Below are 23,775 nucleotides of genomic sequence, written 5' to 3' on the forward strand. Positions count from 1 at the left end.
CGAGAGTTATACACGTTTTCAGTAAATTGCCACAGCAGGTGACAAATAGTTGGGCCTACTACTCCCATCTTCCTCGCAAAGATATCGAACCAACCTTGTGGGTAATTGAATCCAATCTCCGGACGTAAATGCGAGTCTTGAATGCATGATATCTATCCAGCCAATAGATTCGACTACCCATGTAAGAATACTGGTATCGTCTTCGGTGAGCTCAAAGGGCATGAATCTTTTGTCACTGAAACAACTCAAAGCTGTAGAAACAACAGCGAGTAGTACACATTGAAGCATTGCCTTCTATCACGGCAAGCTACCACTCATTTCTCGTACCAAACAGCGAAAGAAGAATTACTTGTAGTTTAATTACAGCATTACTTGAGCCCTTTACCCTTGAAGTAGCCTTCTCAACACAAGGCTAAATCCCAGACCTTGTTACAAGTTTATCATACATCACGATGACTGAGATCCACTCCGCATACGCCCCCCGAGTGTATGGGACTCTTGACTTCTGCCACCAGGGGCCGCCGTTTTACGGCTCGAAACCCCTTTCACCGGAGTAGCATGCTCCCGAAGCATGAACATCGGCCTCCGACCTTCACTCTCAAGCCGCTTGAACAGCATCAAAGGCTTTTCGTTCAGTCCCAAACAACGCTTCTGGTCCCCGTGAACGATGTACATAGCGTACTGCCTCGAGTCTCCGATGATGTTGTGTTTCTTGAGCGCGATCGGCAGAACCGTCCGGGTCGTGTCATCGATACCGACGCGGAAGCTCTTGAAGAACTCTCCGTGCTGCGGACGTGTCGGTTTCCTGCCGGCGTTTGGGTCTGGGCTCGTCTCGCGGTGCCTTCGTGGGTACGAAGCGCGTGTCGGATAGGTGTTTGCCGCCGAAGACAGGGGTGGGATCTGTGGCGGTGGCGACGCGGAAGTATTGATATTTGGGGGCAAACTGACCGGACGTGCTGGTCGGGGACCGGAGGCATCCCATTCGAAGCGCGATTGCTCGGATTCCTGGTACGGAGGCGACGGGGACTGCAGGACGAAGGGCAGAATGATGCTCCAGACTTTGTACCGGTCTTCGGGCGAGAGAGCGGCCGTCCACGTCTGGATGGCGTTGATTGCGGTGGGGAAGTCGCTGTCTAACAGCTGATTAGACGATGATTTGGGCGTGGCATGACTGGGGTTTCCGCCCGCTGAATCGTCTCCGGCCTCCAAAACGGTGGCCAGCGACGGCATTTGGACCATGCCGCCAGAGATTTGCGTCATCCTTCTAGCCCGTCTCAGATCCGGTGAAAGTTGAGAGGTACGACTGTTCAATGGCTCGTTTGGAGCATTGAGAAGACTACAAGACCATCTGTTCAGGTTGGCTTGCTCTTCTGACAGCCAGAGAGAATTTCTTGTGGGTAAAGTCGGATGCCCGTCGACCAGCACATAGCTGGACGTGCTCGCCCTGCTTGCGCGCAAAGACTCGAGGTCTTCTCGCAGAGATTGGACCAGGAAATAACTTTCGACGGAGGCAGTCGATACGCAAGAAGCTCGGGCGAAGATGTCACTGTCAACGTCGTCTGCTGGAGACATGGGGCACTCCACTTCTGGCTCGTCGAACTTTTGCTCTTCAAGCTCCTGGAGCTCGGTTATGGAGGCGCGGTGCGCGCGCTCAAGGCTTTCAATCAGGCTCCGCTGTTGTCCGTCATCTTCCGGATCAGCGACGTCGGAGAATATCGTCCTGATACATGTCAGCACATGTCCATAGTCATGGTGGGGTGATGCCACTTACCTTCGCTTGGCTATCTTATCGGCAAGATGCAGAGTTTCCAGCATCAAACTGAGAGTAGCCTTGTACGTGTCGAGGCTCGCTCGGAGGTACATGATCCTGGGCTTCTGGAGCGCCCACCTGATCCTCTTTGTCCATTTGGAGCTGTTCTCACCCGGGATGCCAACGTGCTTCTGCAGTTCATTGACCAGCTCGATGATCTCGACGAACATAGCAAGGCACCTTTCATTCATCTTCTCGGCTACATCCTTGCAGTGCAGGACCGACGCCGCGTCCGCCTCTTCAAGCGTCGACGCCAGGATGCGAAGAATGAAGCAAAAGTTGGAAATCTCGCTGCCTATCTGCTTCGCATCCTTTGCGGCCGAGCCGACCTCATCGGCGAACTGGTAGAGCGTTAGAGAGACACTGACTCCGGTCGCGGCAATGCCGACGATGCTTCCGACGACGCTGAGCAGATCCGTCATTCGAAAATGTGAAAGAAGGACGAGTTGAACGGGAAAGTCTCAGACGAGCGGCCAGGCAAAAAGACGGTCGACCCGTCGGCCTTTTAATTGGGAGATCATCAGCTGCGCGAGGCTGAAAATGCGCAGCAGCCCCACGCTCGTGCATGCCTTCCCCTACGTAGCCTGTCAGCATCGCCTCTTCGGACACGTTTCAGCCTTGCCCGCCCAATGCGTAATGATTCGACAAGAATGAGTCTCAGGAAATGGCACGGTGGCGAAGCAGCGATGCGCATCCGTTTCGGACACTCGAAACAGTTGGCAGGGCTATAAACCTACCCGGCGAGCGTCCTCAAAACCCCCTTGCTCCTGCATCCTTCTGCAATGACAATCAACAATCGTTGCCTGATAAAAGTGGGGTCTAGTCAACCAAGAGTTTGTGTCATTCGCTTCTCTTAAGCTGAGATGTTCCCTTTGAGTTGGAACAGGCGATTTGAGGCGAACAGTTGATTCTGACGGATGGTGCACTTCGCGTTCGCTCACACAAAGGGGCACAGCGGATGACCCCCATGCATGACGTTGCTACCTTTCCTACGGTCCAAGCCGAATACCCGGGCGAAGATACAACGTTTATAAATTCACAAATACGTCCAGATCTTGGATTGGAGTACCCGTAAATATAATACACTATCTGTGCAAGAGCCGATTTCCTTTGTCACCTGCCGTGAAGGTGCGCAGCAGACCACCGGCGCGAAAAACTCTTGGACTCCAGAGCGGGTGATATGGCAGGCTGAACCTATCAGTTTCGTCTGTTTTGGGTGGTTGATAGACCTCCTGTGACATATACTACGGAACCACTCTGTACATTTCGAGCTAGGCTTGACCTGATCCTTGGAAGCACTACATACGCTCCATTTCTAAGGGGATGATCCGCATTGGCACGAGGCTGCACTACTCCAAGTACTAGTCATGTCTTTCTTTTGACAATATTCACGCAACACACACCGGTACATACTTCGAAGCGGTACCACTCGGCGTCGTTGAATTTCTCATGGAATTTGATATTACCAGCCACCCCTATTCTGAGCATTAAGTTGTAGAAGAAGAAAGCATATAGTACAACGATACGAATCGCTCCGCGGTTACTTATGAGTACAGCTCGTTTGGAACGATTTTCCCCACAGGTCCAGACGATAAGCCAGCGCGCCGGAATACCTCGCCTTGCCCCACTACGAAGGATTGTCAGCACATTTTCGATGAGACCCGGAAGCCAGGGGCATCAAGCATCAGAGGGCAGAGGGCGTCGTGGTAGGAAGTTGGACTTTACAGTCAATGTCCAACAGGGGTATGCAGCTTCGATGCAATGCTGTATAGATATGGTGCAGTATGAAGTGGCAAGAGAAGGAAAACCCGCTGACGACGGTGGGAAAGACACGCAGTACTTACAATCTCCCCACTTGACGTAGCCCTCATCATTCATGTCATTCAAACGCGTCGTGGACGCGCATAACACCCTAATCGATCCGTACATTTGTGGAATGAAGCCTTCGCGGCGATAGGAAAAGGTGCGCCAGCAAGTGATGGTCATGGCGATCAACATCGCTGTCGAACCGAAGAGTCCATTAGGCACGCAAGTAACCTGTGAGGGACCAATCAGCCAGACTTGCAAATCAGACTTGAGCTGTTCTTCGCATTACCGTGTATTGGGAAAAGGAGCGGTACGGAGTCTCAAAGATGACCTCTGCGGTTTGCATGGAGAGGCCCAGGAGCCAGTGCATGATGATGCTGTAGGTCATGGTTGGGATAAGGACGCGCTTGGGAAGTTGGAGTAGGTACGACTGGTTGAAATGTGGGTCTTTAACGATGGTGGAGCGCAGCCGGCCACCGTACTTCTCGAGCTTGCCCCAGTCAAACTCCATGGAGATGAGGGTGAGGTTGTAGATGAGGAGCAGGTAGATGGTCGAGTAGACGAACTGCAAGCCGTTGGAGATGAAGTACGACGCGATTTCGCTGCTGATGCGGTTGGCCGGTAGCTCGGCCAGCTGGCTGCCCTTGCTGAGGTATGCTACTAGGCTGACGTGCGGTGTAGCCGCATGTTTCCCCGTGTAGATGCTGTGCCACTCGCTACCGACAACGAGACCAAGCATGATCGACCAGGTCAGAGAGCCGATGGACAACAGACACAGGATAAGTATCTGGGTCAATGCAGTCTGGCCAAGTGTCCCGAGAAAGGCCCTCTTGCGCTTCATGGCTAGCGTCGGCCACGGAAGCTTGGTATGGTTGTAAACAACGTTGAACTTTTTGCATTTCTGGCAGTGGCCCAGCTCTTCACCTGTGTCGGACGGATCTGGGTCTCGGCAGTGCTTGTGACACGTGTGTTTGATCTGTCGCCGATGGAAGTCGCCTTTGCTCGTCATGCACTCGCCCTGAACTTGGAGGCGAGGATACATCGAAGAGACGACGAGTACATCGCCGAAGTTCAAAAGATGAGACTTGACCTTGCCACGTGCGGAGTACATGGTAAGGGCCATGTAGATGGCCTTTGCCAGTAGGCAACCCGTAAGGATCAGGGCAGACTGCATGCGCAACACGAGCGTGCAATCCCCTTCGTCTGCGGAGTCGGATGCTGATAAGCATCTCATCTGGAGATAGGTGCAGTTTGCTGACTTTGTTTGATTCCTTTCGCTGCACAGTTGTTCATCGTAGTAGACCTTGACTGCGTTTGCGTTTAGATATGCGCCTCCAAAGTAGTCCTTCCAGTCGTCAAAAGAGGCAGATTTGTTGGGCTGAAGACTTTCAAGAGAGCCTTGATTAAAAGCAATCATACACACTTCAGAGTAGGTGCCGTAGGAATGGTAATAGTCGGTGGTGCTAAAGTAGTAGTCCTCATACCACTGCTCAAAGTCTGATACTGGATGGTACGAGACTGACGGTGTTGTTCGATAGGTTGATGTACCGACTAGAGAGTTGGCAAGTAGGTGGATGGGCATAGAGGTCATGATGAGGAGCAACCAGCTAAGCCAAGATTTCAAGCGATTGGTGCGTTTGTAGTTGATTGCAAAGGGCGAGTTTGTGCCCACGCGGCAATCGCCGTGTTTGGACAGCATGTAAGCGAGGTCGTCGACTCGCAAGGCGGTTGCGAGCTGCTGGTATGTGTTCGACATGCCGAGGATCATGGTAGAGGCGACATTGATTAGGAACTTCAAGGCCTGTGAATGCATCAGAAGATTGAAGGACAAATGCGGGGAGCGGGTGGTCAGACTTGATAACCCGGCTCGACTGATTTGCAGTGACCCTTGTGGAAGGCTATCGACGTTGAGTTTGGATTCTTTTCGAGTTGGTGGGAGAACTCGGGCGAGGCAGAGACGCAGACGATGAGCATGATGACAGCGAAAAGCGAGGTGAGGGCGGCCATGCCGGTGAGACTTCGATCAACGAGCATCTCGCGTCTCCACCAGCTGGACCCCAATCGCGTAGCCTCCCTCTCTTCGGGCATTGCATTTTCGCGTCCAACAAGCGACCAGGACTCGTCGGCATCTTTGCCATCGACGCCGATGGGCGTCTTGGCGGTACTGCTGCGCCTGCCTTCTTCGGCGCGCTGGAAGGACGCATAGGAGGTATCGGTGAGCTCAACGGAGGGGTTGGCCAAGCTGGGGTAGCAAGGTCAGCAGAACAGTTGGCTCTGGGGAAAGAACAAGTCCCACCGGCTAAACTCCAAGTGAGACCTTGGGTCTCTGCGCCTGGTCAAGTTGGACTTGAGATGCGAAAACATGGTGCCTGCATTAGGGGGTTCCGGCCTGCGAAAAAGGTGGTCGAAGGAGAAGTAGGTAGAATGGAAGGCGGCAAGGCCATTAAGGTTGGGTGCTTGGCTTCAGTTGGCCCCCAATCTGTAAGGGGGCACTGATAGTAATCTTGCGACAAGTAGAGGAGCGGCTCCCCGACTCATTGGAGCGGAATCTGTCTTGGCAGCGCTGCCGTGCGCCCAAAGCTATTTTTGAAGCCATCACCGCATTCCAATGCAGCCACGTACCAGACGGTTCCCGCATCCGGACCGGGGCGGGCGATAAGCCGGGCATGCTTTGGTGAGCAAGCGATCCATGGTCGGAGAGTGTTTGCAAGTTGGCTGCAGGATCAGGATCGCTGTCTTCGGATAGTAATGTAGATGTCTCGACGTCGCGTGGTGGGTGGGGCTGAAGGCTGCAGCCCGGGTAGCGCGCTAAGTAGGTGAGGCCAAGGAAGGCTCCACCCCCAGCTCTTTCCTCCACTATGTATCTCTCTACCCCACAAGGCTCCAGCAATCACGCATGCAAGGGCGCCAGGCTTCCATCTTGTCAGCGAACTCCTTCACTCCCGTCAGCTGCGAACCCACAGTCCCAAACGCCTCCTCAGCCTCGCCCAGCTGAGTCATTAACCATTCTTGCTGCCGTGAGATCAAGCTTTTTCAGCTCGGGGATTAGCGTCACACTAGCACGTCGGTGACAAAAGAAATCGCCTACCCGCATCTGCCTCACAAAAAAAAAAAAAAAAAAAAACCTCTCACCGGGGGGGTGGTTGAATACAAAATCCGGACGTAAATGTACGTTTTAAATATATACATTTACGTCCGGATTTTGTATTCAACTGCCTACACCAACTTGACAATCAGTGTTTGTGTACGGTAGACGCGGGGGTGCAATTTCTTTTGTCGCCCACCGTGCTAGCCTCTCATCTCCTTACCTTCGGCTACGTTCAGTTCCTCGGTAATCATTTTGTCTTCTGGACTTGGTATGTCGGTGTCCACGATCAAAGATGTTGGACTTCGAGCTCGCGCGTTGCAACAGCGGCGCATCTCCACTATGTCATCCATGGTTAAGGGCCCCAACCCTGAGGTGAAGAAAATTTGGTCTGTATAAAGCTGTGGCTAGGCACTCTCTTCATCCCCCCAGGAAAAGCACCGCCACGATGGCACGACTCTTGAGCTGGCTTTTGAGCCGGCTCCTCGGCCTCTTACACCTCACACATAAGGAAAAGGAGCTACCACAACACGTCACCGACGCCGTCACCCATAACATCCACCACAGCTTCCTCCACCGCCTGCCCTTGGACATCCTCTACTACCTTGCGACCAACCACATCCCCGACCCCGCCGACCTCCTCGCCCTCCGCGCCACCACGCGCGCCCTGCGCTTCTCCCCCATCATCCACGCCCCGCCGCCATTCCTCCTCCGGGCATCGCGCTCCTTCCTCTTCCGCCTCCGCCGCGATGAATTCACCCGCGCCTGCGCCGCCGAGCACCACGAACGCGCGCAGCAGCAGCAGCAACGACAACAACGGTATCCAGCTCCACCGCAACGCGCCGTCTGCTCCGTCTGCATCGCCCTCCACCCCCGCGCGGACTTCACGCCGGCCCAGCTCGCCCGCGCGCCCGAGAAACGTCGCTGCCGGGGCACCGACGGCACCGTCCGCCTGTGCCCGCACATCGCCTACACCTTCAACCAGCTGCGGCGCCTGCGCGCGCAGGGGCGCGCAGGCGCCGACCCGTGGAGGGTGCGCGTCGGGTACACGCTCCAACGCAAGTGCTGGGAGTGCGTGCCGCGGGTGCCGCGGCAGCGCGGTGGGTGGGAGCCCGAGGAGCCCGGGGCGCAGCTGGTGGGCATGACGATCGGGTGTTTCCGGGGCGATGGGTGGCAGCGCGAGTTTTATGTGGCCGAGCGGTCGTTGGTGATCGGCGAGAGCGGGATGGTGGTGGGGGTCGACGGGGGCGAGGGCGGCAGCGTGGTGGTGAAGCAGTCGACGCGCTTCACGCGCGAACTCGTATTTCGTGTGCTCAAAACCGTGGCGGAGCAGCGCAGGGATGACGTCTTCGTGTGTGCACATGTGCGTCTGGACGACCCGGCGACGTTTGACACGACACTCGTCGATTACTATTTCACCATTTCGGAGCACAAGTGTCGGGCTAGGCAGGGGTGCAATGTGCTAGTCTATCTGAGATGGGACCGTCACTCGCGCCGGCAGCCTTTCGTGGAGTTGAAAATTAAGCGGTTCTTCGATGTGGAGTCGCCGAATCAAAAGCAGTGGCTTGCTCAGATTGAGAGATTGGCGGAAGAATGACCGCGCCGGTTGTTGATCGTACGCTGGTAGTAGCGGTAAGGCGAGTGACTGCATGTACTACAAAGTACGACACTACGGCGGCGAAGGCAGATGCATAGGTCGAAGTGTCGCAGAGTTAAGGGAAAGGGAGAGTTTTGGAAGGCACGGGGATGCGTCGACACGGGGACGCGAGATCACCCGTCTCTGACCATCGGAGAATTCTGTCAAGACCACCTACTCTGAGGATGAAATCCATGCTATGTCCTCGCTAAGACTTGCACAGCGGTTGTAATTCAGTGGGAACCGTTTGATCATCAGAGTTGGGGACGGATAGTGCTCACTCGTGACCAAGGAGGGAACACGTATTGAATGAGAGGTTTAGTTTGAGGCAAGGTCATGCTGTCAAGGCTACCAAACTAGCTACCCAAATTTATGTACAGGATCTGAGGACTTTGCAACCACGCTGGATTATGTACAGGGCTTGAGAACAGTGCAAACACCAAGAAAATCAAATTGTCGTCGACGTTGTCTCGTGAAGAGAGAGGGCAGTCATTTGATCAGAGAAATCGTCATTCGGGTAGTGAAGTATGTGGTCTTTCGTTTCCGCAGAACCGTGGTCGAGACAGTTGCCGTTGCATGCCATGTACGAGTCCACTTTGCGGCATCTTGTGATTCAGTGGTATCGAAATGAGACGGTGACCGTATTGAGCCTTTCTGAGTGGGACAGCTTAATTGATTTCGAGCCAGGCTCCAGGAAATAGAGATCTGAGGAGGCGTATGCGAAGTTGCTTTTAACGGGAGATTCTCAATGATTCGTGATGGGCGGATCTTTTCGAGGATTCTTGATACGGTTTCTTTTTGAAGATTGCTGATGGGGGTTCTTTCTCAGAGTTCTGATGGCTGAGTTTTCAAGAATTCCTGATGGGCTGGACCGGCTGGTCTTCTCAAGGACTCCTCTTGGATGGGTCTTCTCAGACATTCGTCATGCTTGGTGCGTGGTCCGCACAGGGAAGAAGCTGGCATTCCATTCTCCAGTGGCCCAAAGTTGCTCAGTTGTGATGAAGTTTTGCGAGAATTGTGTGGAGGAAGCGTAAGGTATTGTTCCCCAAAGATTCAGTGTAGCTTCGCTCGTTCAAGGTGCGTCGAGGGTATTGACTGGAAGTGTGGGATGATACTCGAGGCATTGCGTATGGTCCGAAAAGCGCTACCGGTCGCCGTTGAAGTCGTGATCGTGATCGTATCGTAATCTTGGGAAGATGGTACTCTGGTATGTTCGTCTTGGTTTCCTTCAGCAAAAGCCGAAGTACTCGTCATCAACACCGCGTAGAGGTGCGAACATGTCGTTGATGAGGCCTGGGCCTCTCGACTGGGGTTCCCAATCCCAGGAGGCCCACTAGCCTAGCCATCATCTAGGACGATGATGACTCTGGAGAGTGAAAAGGCAGGGCAGCAAACCCGTCGCGCAAGCGCGCCCTCTCCATCCTCAGGCGACGATCCTGCAAATGCAGCTGAACGTCCTGCCGCAGCAGCTCCCCGATGTCGCGAATGTGCGCCATCATCTCCTCCAACTGCCTCCTCTTTCTGTCGTCTTCCGCTCTCACCCTATCCCTCTCCGTCGCCTCTTCCTGGTGCACCCTATCCCTCTCCGCTCTCTCCGCCCTCTCCGCGGCCTCCCTCCTCCTCGCCTCCTCATTCCACCAGCCCGCCTCCCACCACCTCCTCACCGCCGGTATGCGCAAAAGCACATGCCCAACTGGCTCCCCGACGACCGCGATCCAGACCAGCGACAAGAACGCGGCCCACGCCCCCAGACTCGTGTGAAGCTCAGAACTAATGCCCATATTGAGCACGACAAGAAGGGGACAAAGAGTTGTACAAAACACGTTTCGATTGCAAAGACCGTCGAAGAGCGTGTGGATGAAGAGAAGAGAGAGAGGGAGAGGAAGAGCCGGCGGACGAGCGCGAGAGATAAGCCAGCGCCAGCGACGGCGGGATGCTGCTTCCCCATATCGAGCTGTCAGGCGCGAGAGATGGGGGAGAGGCGTTGCTTCCCATCTCGAGCTGTCAGGCGCGAGAGACGGGAGAGGCGTTGCTTCCCCATTCCGGCGCGACCGCCCTAAACCACCACTTCACAGCCGGTAAGACCCTGCGCAAAGAGCAAGGAGACGGTTCAGGCAGTCGAACAAGACAAATACAGGCTTTTAATAACGGCCAAATGTCGACCACTGCACCGCGCCGCCATGCAGCCCTCAGTGATGGCGTGGCATGGGATTTAGTTACCAAGTGCATTGGCGTGTGCAGCATATATACGTTATGACCGATGTGCTCACCATCGCAGGACCGCTCCCGCAAGCCGCGACCACCGAATACCGTCATCCGCAAACACCTGCCCGCGACGGACAATGACGTAACTTGAATCCGGATCTTTTCGTTGCCAAATGAGGAACCGCTGCAGCCGCAGGTGCTACTACTGCTCAGCGGAACGCACGAACCAACAGCCCCCCTACTGAGACGGCAGCAGCAGCAGCAGCGACAGCAGCAGCAGCAGCCGCGGCCGATGACGACAGAAGACTCGAGCGCGCCCCGAGCTCCGCGACAACTCTTCCCCACGTATGGAGTTGAATCGAATCCCATCATCCAGACGCAGAGGTAGGTCTCGAAAGCGGACAACCGCGTCCAGATGCTGGATTCGACCGCCCGCCGCGTAAGCACGGTGCAGTGTTCTTGCGATGATGCAGCTGCGGGTGGTCGGGCTAGACTATTTTTTGTCGTCATCCGCTGGGGCAGGGGCAGCGGAGGCGGCGGTGGCTCGGGCGAACACCCAGACCAACAGCCCTACCACACTTGCGGCGCCTCTACAAGCCACGCCCCACGCCGTCGCCGCCGCATGATCCTTCTCCGCTGCAGGGCGCCAGAGGTTAAAACGTTGTCACTTCGCAGGATGATCGGTGTTGGCTTGTTGCTTCTTCGTGTTTTGTTTGGTGTGTGTAGTTTTGTTTTTTGACCGGTACGGCTGTTGATGGGTTTGATGGCGCGAGGGTTGGTCAAACCGTTTCATTCGCCAAGCTTTTCAGTGTGCCCAGATTCTCTTTACTTCATAAGTTACTGGCGTATTTGAGGAGGGTATCATATGTGTTTTCGTTTTATTTTCTAGCAGCTAGCCTCTAAAAAGGCAGGGAAAAAGATACAGAAAGGGACAAACAACCTCCAAAGGAAACCGCCGTCTTTCGCCGCCATTCCATTTACTTCCTATACATACATAGAACATTAACCTTTCTGTTGAGCGTTATACCTATGTACTCCCCCTATACCCAGCTTGAATCCCCTGTAGAAAAAGTAGCTACTTGACGGTAGATAAACAAGTATTGACAATGGCGTCGCAAAATCCGGGCGACTTCCCAAGGATCATCCTTTCGTAAACGAGACATACATGTTCTTTTCGTGTGAGGTTTAGAGAATGGCCTCGGACCAACCGGTGGAAAGGGACGTCGTCATTGGATCCGCACGTGCTTTTCCGGAAAGGGGCAGGCGTCGATCATATGCCAGTGCAATGCGTGATCGGCCAAAGTCCCTTTCTTGGCCGTATACGAGGGGCCCTCTCGGTGGATGACGGGGCGGTAGCCCGGTGCCTGCGAGCTGCTGCTGGAAAACAATTGCGTTTGCCAAGTTGGGGTATCAACGCTCAACGCTTGCAGACGAAGTGAACAACGAGACATAAGAAAGACAAATGGACAAGGAAATACAGAATGTCTCGCCGCGCCAAGTCGCATAGGGCTGAGCGAGAAGAAAAATTCCATGGACGGTGCCGGCATGGTGGGGTCGGCCGTCACTTTACTTGCCCTGCAGCTTGCGCTTCAGCTTCTTGAACAGGTCGTCCGGCTCCTTCTGCATCTCCTTTTTCCAGGCAACGATGCGCTCAGCCATGCCAGTGAAAGCATCGTCGATACCCTTCTCGGTGAGGGCGGAAGTCTCAAAGTAGGGAATGCCGCGCTCCTTGGCGAAGGTGGCGCCACGCTGCAAATTAGCGAACTGCTCCTCGGGCAGCTCCAGGTCGACCTTGTTGGCGACGATGACAACAGGCAGCGTCTTGCGGCCCTTGGTGTCGCGGAACTGGTAGGCGATGAAGTTGAAGACATTGATGACGGTGTCGATGCTCTCGCTCGAGGTGGGGGCAAAGACCAGCATGACGCCATCAGCCTGGCCGATCTGGTGGGCGGCAACGGGAGTGTCCATGTGGACGGAGAAGGTGTCGTTGACAGACAGCATGTAGTCGTCGCCGTTCCTCAGCTTGACGAGCTTGGAGCCGCTGATGCGGTCGCCCGGACTGAAGCGGAAGTGCGTATGTCCGTAGGCATACTATTGGACAGGGGTCAGCCGACTACTGAGGGGCATCTGGGGTGGAGCAGGCAGTACCTGTTTGACGAGCTCCGACTTGCCCACGGCCTTGGAGCCCATGACGGTGATCTTAAGGTTGTCGCGCATGCGGTTGGGGTTGGCGGGGACGCCATTGTCGGCGTGCGCGGCCGACGACTGCGGATGCGACGCGGGCGACGACGCGCTCTCGATGCTCAGCTGGCCCTCGCGCGACGACAGGCTGCGCAGGCTGGAGACGGTGGAGCCGGCGCTGTGTTTGGTCTTCATCTTGGAGAGGCTGTGCGGGGTGCGGGGCGATTCCATGTCTAGAACCAACACCCAGACGGAGAGAAGAGCGGAGTGAGGCGGTGGGAGAAGTTGGGCTGACCGTCAGGCACACAGGCACGGGGCTGGCAGGCCGCCGTCAGTGGTCCGCCGGTGCGCGCGCTGGGCTTGGCGCCGCTTCGTGATGGCGCGCCCTTGCTGCCCCAAGCCGCCAGCCTAGCCATGGACGCGGCTCTGCTGGCCACGCTACTCCCCCGCGTGCGAGCCAAACCGCACCTCTGCCTCGCTGCCCAACCGCCATCACCACGCGCAGGGAATGAGGTGGGTACTCCGCCCTGGGCCGATCGACATCTCCCTCGCACCCGGCGCTTGCCCGTTCCGGAAAGGCCCGGCGGTGTCGCTGCGCTGCCGCCTCCGTGCACATGGCTTCCAGAAGGAGTCGCACGCCTGAGGGTGACGACAGCTTCACCGAGCGTCGCCGCGAGCGCAGCCCCGACCTGCCCTCCCCGGATCACCAGCCAAGAGTTCAGCCTGTTCCCGCCGCCGCCAACAGCACGCGCCCGTCCCTGCTGCCAAGTCATTCGCTCTCTCCTGCTCCGCCGGCACGCTCTTCCGACGCGGCCCTAGGACAAGCATCCGCCAGCTCCAACCGACCCACCTCAAGACACCAGCCCTCGCGCTACCGTTCCTCCAAAACCCCGTTCCATCCGCATCCGTCGAGCGCACCCTCTCGCGCCCCCTCGATTGCCAGCAGCAGCGACTCGTCCGCCACCCTCGTTTCCGCCTACTCGCCGCCTCCCTGCCGCACCGTCGACTACAGATACATGGCGACCCCCGGCACCAATGGTCTCTTCAAGGAGTACGAAGTGACCAGCGAGGACGAGCTTCCCCTCCACCGCACCCGCGGTGACAGTCGCAACTGGCAGCAGCATCGCCCGCTCATAGACAACGTCACAAACCAGTGGCGGAAGGACGCCAGCGACGACGACGACGACGACGACGACGACTTTTACTACCGCGACAAACGAAATTGGTACACTCCGGCGCTCGTGACCCTGATCGCGGCCCAGCGCATTCCGCGGCGCATCCAACGCGCCATCTTCACCGTTCTCGCGTCGATAGCCTTCATGGCCATCTCGTGGAAGTGGTTGTTGGGGCCCTACTGGGCCGAGCAAAACAGCCTCAGCAACGCGCTGGTTGGCCCCCAGAAATGGGGATACTTTGGCGCCAATGCCCGCCCGGCCTTCACCGACATGGTGCAGGTCAAGACCCTCGACCCCAGCCTACTTCCCACGTCCGCCGCCGACAGCCAACGTCTCGTTGTGGTGGGCGATGTGCACGGCTGCAAGTCTGAGCGTGAGTGTTTTTCCCCAAACGGTTTCTAAAAATAGAACCACCCGCAAAACCCTGACTGACATCATCCCTTAGTGGTCGAACTGCTGAATAAAATTAACTTCCGCCCCGCCGCCGATCACCTCGTCTTGACCGGCGACATCATCGCCAAGGGTCCCGACTCCAAGGGCGTCGTCGACTTCGCCCGCGACGTACACGCGTCGTGCGTGCGCGGCAACCACGAGGACCGCATGCTGCTTTCGCGCAAGGCGATGAAGGTGGCGGAGCAGGACATGAGCGCCAACTCGCACCTCGGCGAGGACGAGGCGCGCAACGGCGGGAACCGCAAGGACAAGGCCCTCGCCAAGCAGTTCGATGCCAAGCAGATCGAGTGGCTCGAGCAGTGCCCCGTCATCCTCAAGGTCGGCCAGATCAAGGGCATGGGCGAGGTGCTCGTCGCGCACGCCGGCCTCGTCCCCGGCGTCGACCTCGACCGCCAAGACCCGTTCCAGGTCATGAACATGCGCAGCATGGACCTCGACACCAAGGTCCCCAGCGCCGAACGCGACGGCACGCCCTGGTGGAAGGTAAGCTAAACAGCGATCTCACTTCCCCTCACTCACGGAACGCTGACAAGCCTACTACCTCAGTACTGGAACTACTACATGCGCTTCATCCCCCAGGACCAGCGCAGCACCGTCATCTACGGCCACGACGCCAAGACGGGCCTCAAGATCAAAGAGTTCAGCAAAGGCCTCGACTCGGGCTGCGTCAGGGGCGGCAAACTCACCGCGCTCGTCATCGAAGCCGACCGCAAGGGCGGCCCCGCCAAGCAGAGCCTCGTCCACGTCCGATGCAGCGACTACACCACCACGGGCGAGGTTGACGACGAAAAGAAGAAGAGATGATTTTCTTTTCTTTTTCTCTTCTGACTAACTTTTTTTTATCCGGTGTTGAAGCTACTTCTGCTACTCGTTCATATGACTTTTTTGTCTATCGCATCTGCACAGCGCAGTATAGCCCCTGCATGAAGAAGGATGTCGTGTTCTTGTTTTTGTTTTTTTTCCCATTCGCTGTCGACGTGCATGCGGACACCCCCTATATACTACTGGTTTCTTCCTGTTTTGTGTCTTTTGGTTATGTTTTATGGTTTTTTCTTGGTTATCATCGAGACAGACTACTTACTTTACTCACGGCGTTATGAACGGCGAGGTGGGTCGGGCGCTCGTCATCATCATCATTGTTAGTATTTTGGGATCGATTCGAGGCGGGAGGGGATATCGGGATCTATGTATGTATGTATGGCTGGTCGGTCGGTCGGTCGGTTGCACTAAGAAAGAAGCAAGCAAGCGAGCGTGGATATCGAGTGAAAGAACAGAGAGTGTTTATTTGCCTCCTGTCGATGATGAGAGAGCAGTGCATTTCGGGCGTACGTACGTAAGTGAAGAGCCGTCATTGTTGTCGTTGCTGCTGCTGTTGCTGCTTTGAGAGATCTCATACTGCTCGTTTCAAGAAAGCGGCATATTACCATTTTTGGGAGGTGGTGGTCGAATGGCAAGCGGTCTTCTTGGTTGGGTGGGATCCGGTTTACTGCTGCTGCTGTCCCATACCCCCCCGTCTTACTACTTATTGTATTGCATCGGCACTAGAATGGTATGCACAGTTGTTCTCCGATGAGGCAAACCCAGACTAAACCGTTGGTATGAGATGAGAGAGAGAGCATCTGTAGAGAAACAAGAAATCGCGGCATCGATTATTTCCTTTTTTTTTTCCTTCTTTCCTTCCGCCCGCCGCAACACAATTATGATTATATACGCCACCGCCGAATTACCCCTGATCCGATCCCGTACATACATACATACATACACACATACTTTTTGCCTGATTTTTCGCCTACCACCAACAACGACAACAACACGTATTTCTTTATCTCCCCTCCCTTCGCTCCCCCCGCCCTACACTTCCTCACCACCACCACCACAATCAAAACCAAACCCAAAACCAATAAACCAAAAATAATCAAAACAGCCCAAACGTCGCCGCATCCTGCTGATTCCCCATGACGGACACAAACGACTCGAGATCGAGGTTCGACAGGTCAAAGTTCCAGTCCATCGACGGCCACGCGGCGTCGAGGACGTCGCTCGACACGCTGGGCGCGCGCTGCTCGAAAGACCCAAAACCGGGGGGCGTCTCGAGGTCGGGTTGGCTGGGGTCGGTGCCGGGGGGCATGACGCCGGGGGTGGCGGATGATGATGGTATGGTGCCGTCGGGGTTGATGTATTGCTGTTGCTGTTGCTGGTGGTCGGGGAGGCCGTGGTGGGGGAAGTTGGGGTTTTGTTGTTGGTCAGGGATGGTTGCGGATAGTGGTTGTTGTTGTTGGGGTTCGGCGGTTGTGGTGATGCCGGTCAGCATTTCGACTTTGCCGCGCATCTCGTCGATGGCGGCGATGATGCTGATGATGGGCTCGCGCGGGTGGATTTGGCGCAGGGCGCGGATGCCGCGGTTGATGTAGCGGATGTGGCGGCGGGTGGCAGTGCGGTCGTGGAGTGCGGCGAGGATGAGGACGAAGCAGGCGCTCTCGAGGAAGAAGCAGTTGTTGTATACGCCCTTTGGGGATTCTGTTAGTTCTGGAGATGCTGGGAGGACGGTGGACTTACTTCGGCTCCCGGCCCGGTTGAGAAGACGATTTCGCCTAGCATCACTATTGAGCGGGCGGCGTCTACTGTGTGTTCGCAAGCCTCCAACAGTGGGGGTATGTTGAAGGGGTTGGACTTTGAATCGGAATCTTTCCCTTCGGCTTCGCCACGTCTCTTCAGCTCGACGAAGAGAAGTAGAAAAGGTCGAAATGTGAGAAGGAGGGTATAGAAATACACTGCTTGCTGTTAGCAGAGGAAGCGTTGGATCGCGAAGCAGAAGGTTACGCGTGATAAAAAAGATGGACAGCTGGCAGGATGGAAGGTGTACGGGAAGTCATGGTACATGCGTTGTAGGAATACAACGAAACACTCACAGTAAGAAATCACCGCGCGGGTGACAAAGTTCTCATCTCGTTCTGTTCCTAAGTGGGAGCCGAGGGTGAATCCGAGGTCATCCTTTACGGTCTGGGCAAAACTACGCAGCTTGTTGCGAATGCGATGAGCATGTTTCAAATCAGCGCTCACGGATGAATCGTGATGGTTGTAAAAATGCTGGACGCTGCGTATGAGTCCTGACAAAGTGACCTGGGCCCACATAAACGATGGGCGTTCTGGTTGAGAAAGTCCAATGTCTTGCAGTGAAAGAGACGACGGTCTTCCAAGGCCGGAGCAGATGAGGCTATAGTAAAAGGCGTTAGAGCGAGCTCGGGTGGCGGGTCAACAAATAAGGGAATACGAACCTTTCAAAGTAAAATAAACTCCAGCATGTCTGACTGACTTCAGAGCACTCCTTGAGAGACTGCCGACTGGTAGGGCTCCCGCGATGCATTCCCGCCGCAAATGCTTTACGGATGGCGCCGCCAAGATAGAGGTAACTCGAGTTCGGGTTGCCCACAATAAATTCGCAATACGCGTATCTCAGAGGTCAGCCCATGTGCGGCTTGGAAGATTGGGTGGGGAACTTATCATAAGTAGGGCAATCTGAACAGCACGCAAGTTGACGACATGCAGAAGGGAATCGGCCTCGGTCCGAGCTTGAGACAACAGGGTTTTCCTCCACAATTCGTGCTGGCTAGGGCAGGCGCCTATTGCCATGGCGACGATGACGAGGGCTCTCTCGGAAGGGTCGATCTTTGCATCGTCGCCGTATCCATACAGCCGCTCGAAGTTGGCGCACAGCTGGTCGGTGGAGAGAAACGGAAGCTGGAGATGGACGGTGGAGAGGTAGTTGTGCAGGAAAGTACGGGCGAGCTCATGCCTCAGGAACATGGGATTGGTCTCGCGCTGGCCGGGGGTGTTGCCAAAGGCAAGGCCCTGGTACTTGTAGACATCGATGCTTTCGTTCCCATTCTGGACTTCTTCGACATGGGAGTCGGGATGGGGCACGTCCTCGTGGGCGGTTAGATGGGTGTGGAGGTGTTGCAGCAGGGAGAAGTTGGACGAGGAGCCGTAGTACAGCTGCAGCACACAGGCGGGCGAGTCGGCGGGGACGTGGGTAGCGCGGATGTTCTTGTAAATGTGATAGCGCGGAGGGGCCTCCGAGAAAGCCGAGGAGTCGGCCTGGCTGCTCTCGCGGTCGGCAGTGACGTCGGGGTCGTCCTCGGCCTTGAGGGGCTCCTGGGGAAGGTGCGGGCCGGGGGTCGGGGCGGTCGGGGCGGGGTGTGTGGAGGTGCGGCCGGTGCGGCGGCGGATGAACGACCTGTATGAGCAGACGGTGTTGCGCCTGCTACACACATTGCATGGGCTGAGGCCGTTGCATTTCTGCTTGCGCCGGCGGCATTCCTCGCACGCCTTGGAGATCTTGGGGCCCCGCAGCGACGCTGGTGGGCTGGGGTCAGCACGTGGACGGGCGGTGTATACGGCGCAGGCGCACAGTACCTGCCGGCAGAGACTCATCCATTTGCACCTCTCGTCAATGGTGGTTCTTGGGCGGAGTTACGGAATTGTCGGATTTGTCGGAGAGGGCTGAGACAAGGCCCCTTGCACGTGACCTCTCGCTTGCGCCTGCCGCCCGCTGCCCCCCGCCCAGCACGCCTTCCCTTTTGGATCCGCCCTTGCTTCCTTCGCGTCTCCGCCTCGTCTGGTCGTCACCTCCATTCCATCATCTCGCACTGCATTCTGTCTGCCTCGTCCAAGGCCAATCCCCCGCAGACTTCACTCCCAAGACGGCAATCCGACCTTCAGGAATCAAGCCCTCGTCCCTTGCAATGTTCCGACCATTAAGCACGAGACCGTTATCCCCATGTTCGGTAATCCCCACTACCAGGCACGTGGCTCCCTGAGCCGTCAAACGTCACTACCAAGGGGGCTACTTCTCCAACATTACCGGTTGAAGCTCGGATAGGTACCCCAAGGTACATGGAGTTGCAGCATCTTCGACCGCGACATTCCATACGTGCCCGCTCATCGGCATCAAATCGAAGTGTAGGTCAAAGGGTTACAACACGTCGGAATGGAACCTATTCCTGCGCCAAGTGGTTCCTTCATGGTCGTAGCCGGAATTCTGTCTCCGCATCGCATTTCCACTAACCTGCAGATTGCATCGTGATAGTCCCCATTTTTTCGCTGCCGAATATCTGACTATAAATCGAGGCTTCCTTGATCAGAGAAGCAAACGTCCCTCTGCACCCTTTCGCTTTCGCGCCTCGCAAGCACTGCAGCCATGTCTTCGGTCATCTTCTTCCCGGCTCTCTTCGCTATGGTAGCATTTGCTGCTCCGCAGGTTGTGGGCCCTCTCAATCAGACTTTCACTATTCCACAGGTCCCGCACGCACAGGTCCTCAAAAATGGACCCTTGGCCGTGCAAAGGACCTATCTCAAATATGGCGTTCCGGTGCCCGACTTCGTCTCCGAAGCTGTGGCGAACTCGGCTGCTGCTGCTGACGCCGCCGGTCTCTCCGAACGTTCCGTTGCGGCGACCCCCGCGGATGGTTTCGACACTCTGTACCTGTCGCCCGTCACGCTAGGGTCCGATACGCTCAATCTATATCTTGACAGCGGATCTTCTGATTTGTGCGTATCTGGCACCCTCTTGTTGAATGCGCTAACACATGACGCGCCAGATGGGTCTTCTCCACGCTCATGGCATCCGGCTCTACCAACGGGCAGTCACTCTACAATCCCTCCAGGTCCGGTGTTCTCCTGCCACAGCAATCGTGGACCATCACGTATGGTGACGGTAGCGGAGGCTCAGGCCTTGTCTACGCCGACGAAGTGGTGGTAGGCGAAGTGACTGCCACCAAGCAGAGCGTCGAGGCTGCCACCAGTGCTTCATCCCTTTTCGTCCAAGATACCAACAGCGATGGCGTCATGGGACTTGCCTTCAGCAACCTCAACTCCGTCAGGCCCACGCCTCCGAGAACCTTCTTCGACACGGTGAAGAACACGCTCGCCAAACCACTCTTCACCGCGTTGCTGAAGAAAGGTGCAGCGGGCAAATACGACTTTGGATTTCTAGACACCACCTCGTACACGGGCTCAATCGTGTACACCAACGTACTGACCACTCCCAAACCGGGTTTCTGGGGATTCAACGCCACTGGTTACTCGATTGGGTCTGGGGCCGTTGTCCAGAAGAGTATATCGAGCATCATCGACACGGGAACCAGTCTGTTCTACCTGCCGTCGGACGTCGTGGCAGCCTACTACGCCCGAGTTCCCGGCGCGTCCAAGAGCACCTACTTCGGAGGCTGGATCGTGCCCTGCACCAGCACGCCGCCCGCCTTCAGCACCGTCATCAGCGGATCGCTTGTCACCATGCCCGGCTCGTATCTCATCTACGGCGCCGTCGACCAGTCCAACAACTGCTATGGTGGCATCCAGGAGAACACGGGCATCGGTTTCTCCATCTACGGCTTGATCTTCTTGAAGTCCCAGTACATCGTCTTTGACCAGACGTCGGCCAACGCCCCGAGGCTCGGCTTTGCCAGGCAGCAAGGCGTTTCTTACGTTTAGTTTCGATGACTACTACCTTTGTGATGGTTGATGGAAACCCCCCGCTTCTTGGCTTTCCCGAGCGGGTTTGCGTCCGTCTTGAGCCACGCCCCTTGTGAGCACCTGCCTAGGTGATCGTGGAGATTGCCGTTCGAGTCAGGCAAGAATCGATTATTATTATTTGGTGTCGTTGAATTTGCTGTGAATTGCATTTGCTAGCTATGTTGAGTGTGGCTATTGTGTGGCTTCATGGTCGACGCTTCAAAGGCCCCCTCTTCACTTTACAGTGACATGACCTTGCCCTCCCCAATCATCGGCAGCGCAGGTTGAATCTCAATCGCCTGTTCACATCAGTCTCACCACCACCCCACCCTCACACAAACGACCCAAAACTTCGGCATGGTCGGAGCTTTGTTCCCGCCTGTTAGAAGTGCGCGTGCGCTGCTGCTAACTACCTCCCGACGACTCTACCTCATCCGCTGGATCCCTCGGGGGTAACGCAAGTCAGTTTGAGGCGGCGTCCCTTCCAACCCCCTCCTCCTCCTTCTCCACCCGCCTCAGCCTCCTCCTCCTCCGTCGCTGCGCCCTCTCCTCCCTCTCCCTCTCCCTCTCCCTTTCCAGCCTCCTCTCCCACCACACCCTCGCCTCCCACTCCCACGCCTCCACCACATCCTCCGCCTCCCTCCTCTCCGCCCTCCTTTCCGCCTGCTGCCGATAAAACTCCGCATGCCTCAGCATGTGGCTGCGCTGCGCCTCCATCCTCTCCCGCACCGTCGTCATCGGCGACGGCGACAACGACCCCACCGGCGCGCCCGCCGCCCATGCACGCCACGCCGCCGCGACGCGCGCGTCGGAGGGGAAATGCGACGGCGGGAACGCGTCGAGGTGCAGGCGCGCTTGCTGCCGCGTCAGCCCGAACCACGTCGCGTCGGCCGGGAGGGACGGGTCGTCGGCGTAGTGGATGAAGGGGAAGGGGCCGGGGCCCGGCGGCGGGTGGGTGAAGTAGGTTGCTAATGGGAGGGAGAGGGCTGGGGGGAGGGGGGAGGGGGGTTTGTCGTAGGAGGACGAGGAGGGGGGCGAGGACGGAGAGGAGGGGGCGAGGGACGAGGGGTTGCGACGGCGGCGGCGGCGGCGGGGGTCGGGAGGGAGAGCGTCCTGTGTGGACCGCCAGTTGGAGAGGGCGCTGCCGTCTTCTTCTACTACTTCGCGGTGGATGACGGGGCCGAGCTCGGATCGTCTGCTGTTTCCGTTGGTGGCTGGGGCGGGTGCGGATTGTCTGGTGCTGCCGTTGGTTTCTGGGTTGGAAGAGGATGGCGTGCCGTTGGCGTTGTCCTCTGCGGCAGAGTCATATCGTCTACTGTTGCATTCGTCCTCGGACACGGATCTGGAGCGTCTGCCGTTGACGCTACCGTTCATGATGGGCTGACGACTTGAAAAGATTGCGAAAGTTGCGAGAGTGATGCTAGTGGTGGAAGAATGTCTTCAAAGCTTGTGAATATTGGATAACGAGCAGAGGATCTGTGCACTTCGACTCGAGCAGTATCACAGTAGTAGAATAAGTGATGGCTATCGTTGGGGTTGGAAAAATTTGCCGCGGGTTGAGCGTTGGGTAGAAGTTCAGATCCCTGAGGTAGCTCCTTCCTCGGTAGAGCGGCGCTCCTTTGGGCCTCCAGGGACAGTGCGCGCACCAGTATGCTTCCCTTAGACCTTCCGTGTGTAAGGAGTGAGACCCTATTCCTCTCTGTTACGTAGCAGCTGTGTTCGGGCGCAAATGTTGAAGTGACGCTGGTTGGCCATGCCAGGCTTTGTTTGCGGAACAGCACATCGCAAAGTACTTGCCGCTTGAACCCCCGTTGCAAAGTGGGGCAGCTCTGCCTTTCCTCAGCGCATTTCGATCGCTCATCGGGGGCATGAGTTTCGTGCTCCCATGGTTCCCTGGTAAGCAAACTTTGAACCCTGAATCTCATCGAAAGCCGACCCGTGGTTCTGACATGTCGTGGCCGACATACTTGCTCTCGCAAATCATGATATGGCATTGTGATTTTGCCATGTAAAACGTGCATGGGTCGTCTTTGCAGATAAAAGTAGGCGCAAAGTGAGGGGTGATGCAGTTTTGGCGGGCCGCATCGATGTCAGGCACCACTTGAGTCTTGAATCGTTTGAGGAGCTTTTGGGTTCGGATTGTGCTTGTAGCTGTCTGTCAGTGGATGTTCGGCTCCCCACGAGTTACATATCACGATTGAGTGTAAAGGGACTCTCTTTGGCTCTACATCTCTAGACGGCCACGGAGATAAAAGCATACTTGCGTAGGTAGCTAAATAGATCGCCTGGATGATGTTGTGTTACTTTCAGGTTATGCATACTCATAATTTCCTTCGACGAAGGAAGAGTGTAAAAATTTCCAGCAAAGCCATGGGAGTTTGATCATCCATGCCCTTTGAGTCATCCCACCATTAGTCCCTTTCCTTCTTCATTCTTTTTTTGTTCCTTTCTATTTTCTTCCTCCTTCTTAACGAAGTAGCCCTCGCCGATCGGCCGCTCTAGCTTTCTTGCGTGCGCATCTGAGGATTTGGAAGTCCCCGTTTCCGTTTCTCTGGGGGTTTCGGTTTTCCCCAGCTGTGGTTGTTGATATGCGCGCTTTACTGTTCAACCCCTTCGCGATATCCGCCTCGAGTCCTTTGGCTCGGGGGCCCTGCCACCGTGCCTATCCGGCCGATTCCTTCAGTTGCCCGAGATCCGTCGAAGAAAGAAAGAGAAACAGGAGGCCCGGAGGCAAAGACAGTTGAATGAACTACAGATTTCAATGAATCTAGCCATCTAGTGGTCATTTATAGACCCGGCTGCGTGTTCAGTTGATGCTTTCTGGTAGCTTGGCCGTTTGCATGAAGTTTGGACTCATAGTGACACGATGCAGTCGACACCACAAGGGAAAAGAACCTGTCTTCCTTTGACTTGA

General features: G+C 56.1%; 7 protein-coding genes across 7 annotated transcripts; 2 read left to right on the forward strand and 5 right to left on the reverse strand.

Moving 5' to 3' along the window:
* Positions 1 to 447: 447 nt before the first annotated feature.
* On the reverse strand, positions 448 to 2,232 carry SLS55_002059 (uncharacterized protein; the record flags this gene model as incomplete). Its single annotated transcript, XM_066773545.1, has 2 exons — positions 448 to 1,720; positions 1,772 to 2,232. The coding sequence occupies 2 exons, from the start codon at positions 2,230 to 2,232 to the stop codon at positions 448 to 450; spliced, it is 1,734 nt and encodes a 577-aa protein (XP_066636112.1).
* Positions 2,233 to 3,878: 1,646 nt separating this feature from the next.
* SLS55_002060 (uncharacterized protein) lies at positions 3,879 to 5,980 on the reverse strand (the record flags this gene model as incomplete). Its single annotated transcript, XM_066773546.1, has 3 exons — positions 3,879 to 5,417; positions 5,471 to 5,858; positions 5,913 to 5,980. 3 exons carry the CDS (start codon positions 5,978 to 5,980, stop codon positions 3,879 to 3,881), a joined length of 1,995 nt encoding a protein of 664 aa, XP_066636113.1.
* A 6,128-nt stretch (positions 5,981 to 12,108) lies between these two features.
* Positions 12,109 to 12,918, reverse strand: SLS55_002061 (uncharacterized protein; the record flags this gene model as incomplete). The annotated part of the gene is made up of 2 exons (XM_066773547.1): positions 12,109 to 12,633; positions 12,691 to 12,918. 2 exons carry the CDS (start codon positions 12,916 to 12,918, stop codon positions 12,109 to 12,111), a joined length of 753 nt encoding a protein of 250 aa, XP_066636114.1.
* Positions 12,919 to 13,739: 821 nt separating this feature from the next.
* Positions 13,740 to 15,155, forward strand: SLS55_002062 (uncharacterized protein; the record flags this gene model as incomplete). Its single annotated transcript, XM_066773548.1, has 3 exons — positions 13,740 to 14,271; positions 14,344 to 14,834; positions 14,898 to 15,155. The coding sequence occupies 3 exons, from the start codon at positions 13,740 to 13,742 to the stop codon at positions 15,153 to 15,155; spliced, it is 1,281 nt and encodes a 426-aa protein (XP_066636115.1).
* Positions 15,156 to 16,266: 1,111 nt separating this feature from the next.
* SLS55_002063 (uncharacterized protein) lies at positions 16,267 to 17,653 on the reverse strand (the record flags this gene model as incomplete). Its single annotated transcript, XM_066773549.1, has 2 exons — positions 16,267 to 16,942; positions 17,646 to 17,653. The coding sequence occupies 2 exons, from the start codon at positions 17,651 to 17,653 to the stop codon at positions 16,267 to 16,269; spliced, it is 684 nt and encodes a 227-aa protein (XP_066636116.1).
* Positions 17,654 to 17,804: 151 nt separating this feature from the next.
* Positions 17,805 to 18,622, reverse strand: SLS55_002064 (uncharacterized protein; the record flags this gene model as incomplete). The annotated part of the gene is made up of 2 exons (XM_066773550.1): positions 17,805 to 18,503; positions 18,617 to 18,622. The coding sequence occupies 2 exons, from the start codon at positions 18,620 to 18,622 to the stop codon at positions 17,805 to 17,807; spliced, it is 705 nt and encodes a 234-aa protein (XP_066636117.1).
* Positions 18,623 to 19,548: 926 nt separating this feature from the next.
* On the forward strand, positions 19,549 to 20,840 carry SLS55_002065 (uncharacterized protein; the record flags this gene model as incomplete). Its single annotated transcript, XM_066773551.1, has 2 exons — positions 19,549 to 19,898; positions 19,949 to 20,840. The coding sequence occupies 2 exons, from the start codon at positions 19,549 to 19,551 to the stop codon at positions 20,838 to 20,840; spliced, it is 1,242 nt and encodes a 413-aa protein (XP_066636118.1).
* Positions 20,841 to 23,775: the final 2,935 nt, after the last annotated feature.

Source organism: Diplodia seriata (genome assembly GCF_021436955.1).
Source record: "Diplodia seriata strain FDS-637 chromosome Unknown scaffold_2, whole genome shotgun sequence".
NCBI lineage: Eukaryota > Fungi > Ascomycota > Dothideomycetes > Botryosphaeriales > Botryosphaeriaceae > Diplodia > Diplodia seriata.